The sequence below is a fragment of the Coregonus clupeaformis genome, chromosome 26, assembly GCF_020615455.1.
Source record: "Coregonus clupeaformis isolate EN_2021a chromosome 26, ASM2061545v1, whole genome shotgun sequence".
Lineage (NCBI taxonomy): Eukaryota > Metazoa > Chordata > Actinopteri > Salmoniformes > Salmonidae > Coregonus > Coregonus clupeaformis.
The window spans coordinates 42475396-42489013 of NC_059217.1; the positions used below are offsets into that span (position 1 = coordinate 42475396).

General features: G+C 43.4%; 1 protein-coding gene across 3 annotated transcripts in view; it reads right to left on the reverse strand.

Annotated features, from left to right (window-relative positions):
- The window catches only part of LOC121540352 (single-stranded DNA-binding protein 3-like), a 134673-nt gene that overhangs the window by 106625 nt on the left and 14430 nt on the right, over positions 1-13618 (reverse strand). For 2 of the 3 annotated variants that reach the window (XM_041849164.2, XM_041849165.1), the window contains exon 2: positions 8002-8074. In XM_041849164.2, the coding sequence (XP_041705098.1) occupies positions 8002-8074 (73 nt within the window). Of the gene's footprint in view, positions 1-3114; positions 3137-8001; positions 8075-13618 lie in introns of those variants that run through there. The other variant, XM_041849166.2, reaches the window with a different exon arrangement.

The window sequence follows — 13618 nt, forward strand, 5'->3', positions numbered from 1 at the left end:
GGGATGGTGCCAGGGTTTCTCCAGACGTGACACTTGGCATTCAGGCCAAAGAGTTCAATCTTGGTTTCATCAGACCAGAGAATCTTGTTTCTCATGGTCAGAGTCCTTTAGGTGCCTTTTGGTAAACTCCAAGTGGGCTGTCATGTGCCTTTTACTGAGGAGTGGCTTCCGCCTGGCCACTCCACCATAAAGGCCTGATTGGTGGAGTGCTGCAGAGATGGTTGTCCTTCTGGAAGGTTCTCCCATCTCCACAGAGGAACTCTGGAGCTCTGTCAGTGACCATTGGGTTCTTGGTCACCTCCCTGACCAAGACCCTTCTCCCCCAATTGCTCAGTTTGGCCAGCTCTAGGAAGAGTCTTGGAGGTTCCAAGCGTCTTCCATTTCAAGTATGATGGAGGCCATTGTGTTCTTGGGGACCTTCAATGCTGTAGACATTTTTTGGTACCCTTCCCCAGATCTGTGCCTTGACACAATCCTGTCTCGGAGCTCTACGGACAATTCCTTCGACCTCATGGCTTGGTTTTTGCTCTGACATGCACTGTCAACTGCGACATACACTGTCAAGTGTGTGCCCTTCCAAATAATGTCCAATCAAGTTGTAGAAACGTCTCAAGGATGATAAATGGAAACAGGATGCACCGGAGCTCAATTTTGAGTCTCATAGCAAAGGGTCTGAATACTTAACTAAATTTGCCCAAATTTCAAAAACCCTGGGGTATATAGTGTGTCGATTGGTGAGGATTCCATGTATTATGAGATGAAATACATTTTACATACGCACAAAAAGCTTATTTCTCTCAGATTTTGTACACACATTTGTTAACATCCCTGTTAGTAGGCATTTATCCTTTGCCAAGATAATCCATCCACCTGACAGGTGTGGCATATCAAGAAGCTGATTAAACAGCATGATCATTACACAGACGCACCTTGTGCTGGTGACAATAAAAGGGCACTCTAAAATGTGAAGTCGTCACACACACACAACAATTTCACAGGTGTCTCAAGTTGAGGGAGCGTGAAATTGGCATGCTGACTACAGGAATGTCCACCAGAGCTGTTGCCAGAGAATTCAATGTTCATTTCTCTACCATAAGCCACCGTCGTTTTAGAGAATTTGGCAGTACGTCCAACCAGCCTCACAACCGCAGACCACGTGTAACCATGCCAGCCCAGAACCTTCACATCCGGCTTCTTCACCTGCGGGATCGTCTGAGACCAGCCACCCAGACAGCTCATGAAACTGTGGGTTTGCACAACCAAATAATTTCTGCACACAGTCAGAAACCGTCTCAGGGAAGCTCATCTGCGTGCTCGTCGTCCTCATAAGGGTCTTGACCTGACTGCAGTTCAGCATCGTAACTGACTTCAGTGGGCAAATTCTCACCTTCGATGGCCACTGGAACACTGGAGAAGTGTGCTCTTCACGGATGAATCCCAGTTTCAACTGTACCGGGCAGACGGGCGAGCAGTTTGCAGATGTCAACGTTGTGGACAGAGACCCCCATGGTGGTGGTGGGGTTATGGTATGGACAGGCATAAGTAAAAATGCATAAGCTATGGCCAACAAACACTATTGCATTTTATCGATGGCAATTTGACTGCACAGAGATACCGTGCCGAGATCCTGAGGCCCATTGATTGCCATTCATCTGCTGCCATCACCTCATGTTTCAGCATGATAATGCATGGCCCCATATCGCAAGGATCTGTACACAATTCCTGGAAGCTGAAAATGTCCCATTTCTTCCATGGCCTGCATACTCAAACATGTCACCCATTGAGCATGTTTGGGATGCTCTGGATCGACATGTATGACAGCGTGTTCCAGTTCCGCCAATATCCAGCAACTTTGCACAGGCCACAATCAACAGCCTGATCAACTTTATACGAAGGACATGTCTCGCGCTGCATGAGGCAAATGGTGGCCACACTATATACCGACTGGTTTTCTGATTCACGCCCCTACCTTTTTATAAAAGGTATCTGTGACCAACAGATGCATAGCTGTATTCCCAGTCATGTGATATCAATACATTAGGGCCCAATGAATTTATTTCAATTGACGGATTTCCTTTTATGAACTGTAACTCAGTAAAATCTTTGACATTGTTGCATGTTGCGTTCATATTTTTGTTCAGTGTAGTTAATAGACCAATAAGAAAGCGTTCCAAACCTCTGCCAACAACAGCTAGTTTTCCCCTCCCCACTCAAACATTACATTTACATTTTAGTAATTTAACAGACGCTCTTATCCAGAGCGACTTACAGTTAGTGAGTGCATACATCATTTTTTATACTGGCCCCCCGTGGGAATCGAACCCACAACCCTGGCGTTGCAAACGCCATGCTCTACCAACTGAGCTACATCCCTGCCGGCCATTCCCTCCCCTATCCTGGATGACGCTGGGCCAATTGTGCGCCGCCCCATGGGTCTCCCGGTCGCGGCCGGCTACGACAGAGCCTGGATTCGAGCCAGGATCTCTAGTGGCACAGCTAGCACTGCGATGCAGTGTCTTAGACCACTGCGCCACTCCCAGACAGTCCTAGAAAAATTCTCGCTTCACTCCCAGACAGTGGTAGAATAATTATTGCTTGAGAAATTGGTCTTTGCTAAGAAGCTATTTTTGACATTCAAAAATAAAAATAAAATAAAAATTCACTGTCAGGTACTTAAATGTTACCCAGAAATGATTTGATATTGAGATAAAAACAGCTGGCATTGGACCTATAATCTCTCTGAGCTGGTCCCAGATCTGTACTTAATATTTTAGTTCACTTCTGTGCCTTGTTGGCACTTAGTCAAACCCTGCTGCCTGCACTGAAAGGTTTAGGGCAGAGGGAGGCAAAAGCGTTTGGGCAGGTTAGGCGTTTGATTTCTCAGCATTGTGATAGCATTGCAAACACACATAACACCTTGGTATCCACCCTTTTATAATATGACAATATACCTGAGAGTGACAGATTATTTCAGGCCCATTGAAGGCTGCTCTCTTATAACAGGTCAGTTATGTTTCTATAAGACTTCCACATAAATGGACGGGAACATATGGAATTTATGATTAATTGTGAAAGATTACGAGCAACAATTTAAGTTTAAAAGGTTTTACTCACCAATGTAATAAAACAGTGTGGGTCAAAGACTTTGTAACTTAGTTGTAGTCACGATCTGGTTACCTATAAGTACAAACAGTTATGTTTGAGTAATTACAACAGTTATGTTTGAGTAATTACATATTTATTAACTTATTTCCGGATATTTTCTAAACTACCCACAATGCACTATTTGTCAACGTCATATGGAGGATCTACTCTGTGCTACAGAGTTTGTATGCTAGCTTGGTAGCTATTAGCCACTAGCCATGCTAGCATGTAATTACATTCCAGACCAAGTGTTGGCGGTGGTGAGTTACAATCCACCAATCACAAGGAAGTGTGATGTAAACAAGGTGCAGATGGGGCATGTGCAGCCATGCAGCATGCTCTTCACGGACTTTGTGGCTGTGTTATCTAGTGGGAATGCGTTAGCACGGCAGGCTCTGGTACCTTCTTGCCGTGGGCTCAAAACGAAAGACAAAATCATACCTGCTTGCTCTAAATGTGTAGCGCATTTGCTGACGGACATCTCGAATCTATCCATTTTAGATTTCGCTGACTCCCCCCTCCCCCTCACTTTGGTAGCACACTCAGCATGCACTCTTAAAGGTTTTACAATCGGATGGGCCACAGCCATCAATATCTCTTTGCTTTCAATCTGCGGTCATGTTTTGGTTGTGTTCGAGCTCTCCCGTAGTTGGGCTCTAGCTTGCCGATCATAACTGTGGTGGTTGGCTAGGCTGCTAGCTAGTTGGCTAAATAGCTAACTGCATATAGCTAATATTCTTTCATAACTGCTTAGATGGTGTTATGTAGTTTCAAAACTTTGGTTTACTTTAATGTAGCTGTAAGCTAGGTGTTGATAGCAAATGGCTGACTCATGCACTGCTAACATAATGTAGGCAGGCTGGTAGGGCTAATGTTAGCGGGCCAGTTGGCTAGCAACTTTGCAAGTTGATTTGTAACAATACATTTATTAGGTATTTGCATGTAAGTTGGCTGAACATTTAATTGAAACTAGGAATCATTGCAAACAATTTGTTATACATTTGTTATACATCATTGCAAACAAGTTATACATTTAAAGTTATTTATGTTGGAGTTTACATTATAGAATATAGGCTGGCTTGCCGGGTCCTACATATTACATCACACCCGACATGACTTTGTCATTCTGATCGGTTTTATGTAATAACTCGAAAAATAGAAAAAGTGAGGTAACTTTGCATTGGGACTTTTGATGTGGATACCAATGCAAATCCATATGTTACATGTTGTTATGTTTATGCTACCTACCCTTTTTAGGCTCGAGGGGGAATTAATAAATAAATAATATATATATATAGCATACTGTGTATAATGTTGTGCCAGTTATTCCAGGTCTTTAGAGTATCTCAAAGAAAATGAGGCCGTTTTAGAACACCGTCGTCTAACGTTCCTCCTCCTGTGTGGTTGATAAGGGAAACCCAGCTGAGGCAAACAATGTTCTGTCTGTATCTTTCCAAATATATCATGTAAGCCTGGGACATACTCCATTCATGTACAGTGAGGGAAAAAAGTATTTGATCCCCTGCTGATTTTATACGTTTGCCCACTGACAAAGACATGATCAGTCTATAATTTTAATGGTAGGTTTATTTGAACAGTGAGAGACAGAATAACAACAACAAAATCCAGAAAAACGCATGTCAAAAATTTTATAAATTGATTTGCATTTTTATGAGGGAAATAAGTATTTGACCCCTCTGCAAAACATGACTTTGTACTTGGTGGCAAAACCCTTGTTGGCAATCACAGAGGTCAGACGTTTCTTGTAGTTGGCCACCAGGTTTGCACACATCTCAGGAGGGATTTTGTCCCACTCCTCTTTGCAGATCTTCTCCAAGTCATTAAGGTTTCGAGCCTGACGTTTGGCAACTCGAATGTTCAGCTCCCTCCACAGATTTTCTATGGGATTAAGGTCTGGAGACTGGCTAGGCCACTCCAGGACATTAATGTGCTATTTCTTGAGCCACTCCTTTGTTGCCTTTGGCCGTGTGTTTTGGGTCATTGTCATGCTGGAATACCCATCCACGACCCATTTTTCAATGCCCTGGCTGAGGGAAGGGGGTTCTCACCCAAGATTTGACGGTACATGGCCCCGTCCATCGTCCCTTTGATGCGGTGAAGTTGTCCTGTCCCCTTAGCAGAAAAACACCCCCAAAGCATAATGTTTCCACCTCCATGTTTGACGGTGGGGATGGTGTTCTTGGGGTCATACGCAGAATTCCTCCTCTTCCAAACACGGCGAGTTGAGTTGATGCCAAAGAGCTCGATTTTGGTCTCATCTGACCACAACACTTTCACCAAGTTCTCCTCTGAATCATTCAGATGTTCATTGGCAAACTTCAGATGGGCCTGTATATGTGCTTTCTTGAGCAGGAGGACCTTGCGGGCGCTGCAGGATTTCAGTCCTTCACGGCGTAGTGTGTTACCAATCGTTTTCTTGGTGACTATGGTCCCAGCTGCCTTGAGATCATTGACAAGATCATCCTGTGTAGTTCTGGGCTGATTCCTCACCGTTCTCATGATCATTGCAACTCCATGAGGTGAGATCTTGCATGGAGCCCCAGGCCGAGGGAGATTGACAGTTATTTTGTGTTTCTTCCATTTGCGAATAATCGCACCAACTGTTGTCACCTTCTCACCAATCTGCTTGGCGATGGTCTTGTAGCCCATTCCAGCCTTGTGTAGGTCTACAATCTTGTCCCTGACATCCTTGGAGAGCTCTTTGGTCTTGGCCATGGTGGAGAGTTTGGAATCTGATTGATTGATTGATTGCTTCTGTGGACAGATTTATTTTATACAGGTAACAAACAGATTAGGAGCACTCCCTTTAAGAGTATGCTCCTAATCTCAGCTCGTTACCTGTATAAACACCTGGGAGCCAGAAATCTTTCTGATTGAGAGGGGGTCAAATACTTATATCCCTCATTAAAATGCAAATAAATTTATAACATGCGTTTTTTCTGGATTTTGTTGTTGTTATTCTGTCTCTCACTGTTCAAATAAACCTACCATTAAAATTATAGACTGATCATTTCTTTGTCAGTGGGCAAATGTACAAAATCAGCAGGGGATCAAATACTATTTTTTCCCCCTCACTGTACTTCAAAGCATGTTTGAACACAATGACACATAGGTACAGTCATGAACAGTGGTGGAACATCAATGCTGTAATACATGATAACAGCTGAACAGATTATAATACAGGGAGGAGAAATGTGGAAATGTGAGCTGGGTGAATCACACCACTGAAATAGTTATGTGCTTGAACACAGGCCAGAGTGTTTTATATGAAATAAATGAGAAAAACACAACATTTTACATTTTAGTCATTTAGCAGACGCTCTTATCCAGAGCGACATACAGTTAGTGAGTACATACATTTTCATACTGGCCCCCCGTGGGAATCGAACCCACAACCCTGGCGTTGCAAACGCCATGCTCTACCAACTGAGCTACACGGGACTACAACCTTTCATTGCACATGAAAGGGATCACTTTAGCAGGTCTGTGGGTTAAGAACACTATTATTAACCAAGTGTACCCATTAACCCATCTAACTGCACATATTTAATCTGACTAACATGGGAGTGTTTAAATTGCCTGACGACTCACTGAATTCTTCCGCTGCTCTATGATCGCATACTTCAGTCGAAGACTCATCATTGAAGTCGTTTGTGGTGATGTCAAAATGAGGGGTGTTGTACAAAACAAAGTCATCAGCAATTGGATCATTTCTAACCAATCAGAGTATCAAAGCCAATGACACATTTTCAAAACGCTGCTTTACCCACGTGTGTTCTGGTTCTGGCCCAACCCATCGGTGTCTGGGACCAATCAGAACAGTTAGAATGTGTTTGCATTCTAGAAATCGTCAAGAAGGTACTCCGATCCAGACTCATTGTGGAGAAGAAACTAACATCTGTGGGCATGGCTTGGCATTTGGCCGGAACAAGTAGTTTGGGTAGCCAAGCAAGTGTTTAAGAACAGTTATGAACCAAATGAGCAGAGAGGCATCAACGCCACTCTAGAGGTGTAGAGCTCTCACTGCTGGCTAAATTAATGGTAAAGAATATAGAAGCTAAATAGACTAGTATGAGCATCCAGGGTATCACTGATTAAGGATACTGGAGTTTAACCTAACTGCTAAAAGTTTCAGAGGCACATAGAGTGGTATAAGTAGGGACATGAATTTGTCCTGACCAAGTAACCTGGGAAGGAAAAACTCATGGCCCTACTTATGGCTTCCTGCAGAGGTGAAGTGGTCAGGAATACTCCTGTCCCTAGGGAAAGAGAACAGCGGACACATAATAGAAATATAAAGTTTGTCTTTAACATGAATAATATAGTCCACAGTGATTTGCGTGCCAGTAAAGTTCTTCCACAGCTATAATGGTACAATATTAAATGAGCTGCTTAAGGCGTGGAGGTGTTATAGAGGGGAAGGCCTGAATACTAGGCCATTATGAGGAAGGATGTCCATTAATAAGGAAGATGATGCAACACATTAGAAGGGCTTTACCTCACTGACAGTTTAGGGGCTATCAGACTAATAGGGGCAGGGCGTTGCCTAGGTGTTGTTATGGAACGCAACTAGAACGGCTGCCATTTTGTATTGTCCTTATAGAAATCTTAAGACTAATACTGCTGTTATTCTTTAGCTTATAGCTTAGTCTTGGCCCATTACATTTAAATCACTGTATACAACATTTTGGGATTCAATGACTTGTGTTACAAAGCAGAGATTACCAAACTGTTCCTTGACGCCAGGGCTACCGCTAAATGTAAATCCCATCCCTCACTATACAATGGAGAAAAATCCCATTCACCTCAGAAAGTTATTCTAAAGCGATTTCTTACCTCTGACAGGAAGGTCTGTGCTGATTTCTGTGCACCGACATGCAGCAAATACTCGTACACATATAAAGCTAACCTGTAAAACAAAAGAGGAAAGGGTCAGCATTGAGGCTCCATCTCGCACCTCCTCCATTGTCCTGTTGAAAAACAAATGATAGTCCTACTAAGCCCAAACCAGATGGGATGGCGTATCGCTGCAGAATGCTGTGGTAGCCATGCTGGTTAAGTGTGCCTTGAATTCTAAATAGATCACAGACAGTGTCACCAGCAAAGCACCCTCACACCATAACACCTCCTCCTATATGCTTTACGGTGGGAACTACACATGCAGCGATCATCCGTTCATGCTGACCTTCTAGGCAGAGTTGCAAAGAAAAAGCCATATCTCAGACTGGCCAATAAAAATAAAAGATTAAGATGGGCAGTCTGAGATATGGCTTTTTCTTTGCAACTCTGCCTAGAAGGTCAGGATCCCGGAGTCGCCTCTTCACTGTTGACGTTGAGACTGGTGTTTTGCGGATACCATTTAATGAAGCTGCCAGTTGAGGACCTGTGAGGCATCTGTTTCTCAAACTAGACACTAATGTATTTGTCCTCTTGCTCAGTAGTGCACTGGGGCCTCCCACTCCTCTTTCTATTCTGGTTAGAGACAGTTTGCGCTGTACTGTGAAGGGAGTAGTACACAGCGTTGTATGAGATCTTCAGTTTCTTGGCAATTTCTCGCATGGAATAGCCTTCATTTCTCAGAACAAGAATAGACTGACGAGTTTCAGAAGAAAGTTATTTGTTTCTGGCCATTTTGATCCTGTAATCGAACCCACAATTGCTGATGCTCCAGATACTCAACTGGTCTCAAGAAGGCCAGTTTTATTGCTTCTTTAAAATCAGCACAACAGTTTTCAGCTGTGCTAACATAATTGCAAAAGGGTTTTCTAATGATCAATTAGCCTTTTAAAATGGTAAACTTGGATTAGCAAACACAACGTGCCATTGGAACACAGGACTGATGGTTGCTGATAATGGGCCTCTGTACACCTATGTAGATATTCCATTAAAAATCAGCCGTTTCCAGCTACAATAGCCATTTAAAACATTAACAATGTCTACACTTTATTTCTGATCAATTTGATGTTATTTTAAATGGACAAAAAATTTGATTTTCTTTCGAAAACAAGGACATTTCTAAGTGACCCCAAACTTCTGAACGGTAGTGTATATATTATTTTCTTGCTCAGAAAACTTGGGGGGCCAAATAAAACCACCTGTGGGCCAAATTCGGCCCGTGGGCCGCCAGTTGGGGAACCCTGATGCACACAGTATTGACATGTACAGTAGGAACCAGAGACTGTTTCACTATGAGGATAGACAGATAACATTTCTGATTAAGGAGCAGCCATTGGGAGGCTCTAGAAAATAAAAAACCTTTATTGCACGATGCCACAACTCTGTGGTTTAAGGAGCTCCTCCTTTAACATGAAGGCTGATGAAAACAAGAGGCAAGCAGAGACAGCTAAGTGAGGCTCGGAGCCACACTGCTGCATGCATTTTTGGTATCCATTACAACTGTCATTTAGCCGCCTGTGCTGGCAATTACTGTGCTCCCAGTGCTCCTGGACTAACGCTGAACCCACACTCTGCTAGGAGGGGAAAACATCCCCTGTTCTCCCCAGCTAGACTGAACAGAGGGACAACCAGGCAGCTCAGTAACAGTGTGGTTTTAGAGAGGACAGGGACCGCTGTCAGTCTGGTCACATCAGGTTAAGTCCACTGAGGGAGCAGAGGCTTAGAAACACTTGGGCTGATGATATTGAATTGTGTTGAATCAAGCACCAGGGACATCGTCTCGAAGTAATCATTCCTTCGATAAGGAGATGATCGTGGACTTCAGGAAACAGCAGAGGGAGCACCCCCCTATCCACATCGACGGGACCACAGTGGAGAAGGTGGAAAGCTTCAAGTTCCTCGGCGTACACATCACTGCCAAACTGAAATGGTCCACCCACACAGACAGTGTGGCGAAGAATGCGCAACAGCGCCTCTTCAACCTCAGGAGGCTGAAGAAATTTGGCTTGGCACCTAAAACCCTCAAACTTTTACAGATGCACAATTGAGAGCATCCTGTCGGGCTGTATCGTCGCCTGGTACGGCAACTGCACCACCCGCAACCGCAGGGCTCTCCAGAGGGTGGTGCGGTCTGCCCAGCACATCACCGGGGGTAAACTACCAGCCCTCCAGGACACCTACAGCACCTGATGTCACAGGAAGGCCAAAAAGATTGTCAAGGACAACAACCACCCGAGCCACTGCCTGTTCACCCCGCTATCATCCAGAAGGCGAGGTCAGTACAAGTGCATCAAAGCTGGGACCGAGAGACTGAAAAACAGCTTCTATCTCAAGGCCATCAGACTGTTACATAGCCTTCACTAGCACATAGAGGCTGCCGCCTATATAGATAGATTAGAAATCACTGGCCACTTTAATAAATGGAACACTAGTCACTTTAATAATGTTTACATATCTTGCATTACTCATCTCATTTGTAATATACTGTATTCTATACTATTCTACTGTATCTTAGTCTATGCCGCTCTGACATTGTTCGTCCATATATTTATTTATATATTCTTAATTCCGTTGCTTTACTTAGATTTTTGTGTATTGGGTATATGTTGTGAAATTGTTCGATATTACTGCACTGTCGGAGCTAGAAACACAAGCATTTCGCTACACCCGCAGTAACATCTGCTAAACGTGTATGTGACCAATAACATTTTATTTTATTTTGGGAGACTTCTTCCACCGTCTGCCAAAAGCCAGTTCTAACTAACATTAGACATTAGTTAAAAGGGGGCCATAACTTCTTAAAGCTGCAATATGTATATTTTTGGGGGACCAGACCAAATTCGCATAGAAATGTGAGATACATCTGTCATTCTCATTGAAAGCAAGTCTAAGAAGTGGTAGATCTGTACTATGTGCGAAATTTCTATGCTTCCCGTTCTTAAGTTTTATTTTGCGTCTTTTACTTTCAGTTTTGTACACCAGTTTCAAAACAGCTGTAAATACAATAGGTTGTGGTTATTTAAAATATATTTCACAGTGGTTTAGATGGAACAATGATTCTCTACATTGCTTGTTTTGTCACAAACTGAAATTAGGTGAACTATTGGAATTTTGGCAAGCAGGAAATGGCGGAGCGATTTCTGCATACTGCACCTTTAATTATTTCTCAGTGTTACATCAGAGATGCATTTCAACTTTAATTCCAGTAATCTACTGTAAACAAATGGTTCTGGAAGCAATGAACGCAATTATGTCCGGAGCGTTTTATCTGCTTCTCGGTCTCTGTTTTATGGCTGTGTATTTGTTACGGTGGAGCGACTGCTTAGAGGGTAGGTCAAGGGTGATGGTCGCAGAGCAATGGATTATGGGTAATGGCATGATATACAAATGAATGACGCGATGGAGCAAATTGCTGGCTGGAATATTTTCATACTTATCTCATCTTAGATGCGACTGTCTCACTACACTACTGTTCCTGGTAAAACAGAAAGTGTTTGGTGACGTTTAGTAATCAGGTCTCACCTGAGTTTAATTCAAACCAGCCAGTGAGAACTGAACGCAGGGAGTGTGCTCTGAATTAGCTTAATGCAACCAGTCAAAAATGAGGCGCTCCTTTAACCAGGAAGCACCTGTGCTCTCCCTCAGAGTGATAGTGAGGCTGTTTAAACTCCCCTGGTTCCTGGTAAAGAGTGGAGGCAGTTGGTGTAAAATGTAAGAAGACTACCTCTTGGCTGTGTGTAATACACAGCGGCATGCTTTGGCATATATAAGCTGGTCCACGCTGAACTGGATCGAACAGAGATTCCCATGAGCTGATGAAATGTTCATGGCTAGACTTGTGTGATCTTGGGTTCTGTGTCCTGGTGATGGGCACCTGCCCCTTCTGTAATGCATTATATAAAAACACTAATTCAATCCTGGCTTTGGAGGACACCTTTTGTTGCACTGTCAGAAGCACTGAGTGTAACTCCGCCGAGGGAAGAGGGTTGTGGAGACTCTTCCTGTGCAGGTAGAGGAGTCAGTTGAGGAGAGGGCGTTAAGACTACTGTGTGATGGTGTGACGACAAAAGGGAAATCCACACGCTAACGACCGTAGTGGAAACCACAGGGCCAGAGATGACAGAGCCACGACACCAAACACAAGGCATATGTTCATACAAAAGCCTTCTCTGAAACTAGAAACGTCTAGTGCACACACCATGTCCTCTGACCTCCCAATGGGAACATCTCCAGAATAATAGATTTACAACCCCAGAGTTTCAAGTGTGTTGCTAGTTCTTCTCCTCTCTGTCAGTGTCATCTCAGGTGCATAGAAAATGATCTCAACATCCTAGTTGATTGCTCAGCTGGTCTCATCCACCCCTCTACCCCTCTCACCTAATGCTCTCTGCCGTGCCACTCCAGGTAAAGAGGTCAGAGGCCACTGAAACCCCATCATCATGGATAATGTTCATACAAATGACATGCTGCGGAAAGATGAAGAAACCATAGGCCAGAAGACTTCTCTCAGGTCAGAGAATGACTATTCACTGGGTGGTTGAGTTTGATCCCCTGTAATGACTAAGGTCTCAGACACAGCAGTAGTGGTTGCTGGCAAAGAGTACTTAGCACCTCTGAACACAATTTGCAAACCGAGTGTGCACCGATTTTACATGTAGAAAATCATGGAAAATGATGGCAGTCAGATATCTACAGTGGGTGGTCCCTAAAACACAGCGGGCTGAACGATCTGCAGATGAACACCAGATCCAAATTCGGTGTGATGTGTGCTAGCCTTAATATTAGAGGCAGGGCCAGGGAGGCAGACAGCAGCCCCCCAAGTAAGCTCTGAGCTTTGCACTGTGTCCACACTTCAAGGGGAGATCTCCCACCTCATCCCAGGAACACACCTCTACTGACATTTCGCCCCAGGCTCCCAGACTACGGTCCCGCTAGACATGAAAGCACCTCCGCCAAGTTTAGCCAGACTGTTAGCAAATTAACTTTCCTGTCTTGATTTCAATAATTCAGCAGTAACAGCATGGGCTTGATTAGATAAGGTACGCAGGAGAAGTGATGGAGAAGGGAGTCCGTGTAAATGCAAGAAAGTAATTTCACAAAAGCCTACAGTAATTAAAATTGTGTTGGCAAGTTGATGTGTAATAACATGTTTTGTAAGCAAAGGAGGAGGAGTAGACAAGGCACTTCATTCCCCAAATGTTAGGCTATCTGTTTATGGGATGAAACTAAGAACTAACATTTCCTACATTTGTAGTCATTTTCTTCCGTCACAAAACAGTGTCAAAAGGCTGTAAACACGCATGGATTAATTCAGCATTTTTATTTATTTATTTTATTTAACCAGGTAAACCAGTTGAGAACAAGTTCTCATTTACAACTGCGACCTGGCCAAGATAAAGCAAAGCAGTGCGATAAAAACAACACCGAGTTACATATGGGGTAAACAAAACATAAAGTCAAAAAAACAACAGAAAATATATATACACTGTGTGCGAATGTAGTAAATTATGGAGGTAAGGCAATAAATAGGCCATAGTGCAAAATAGTTACAATTTTG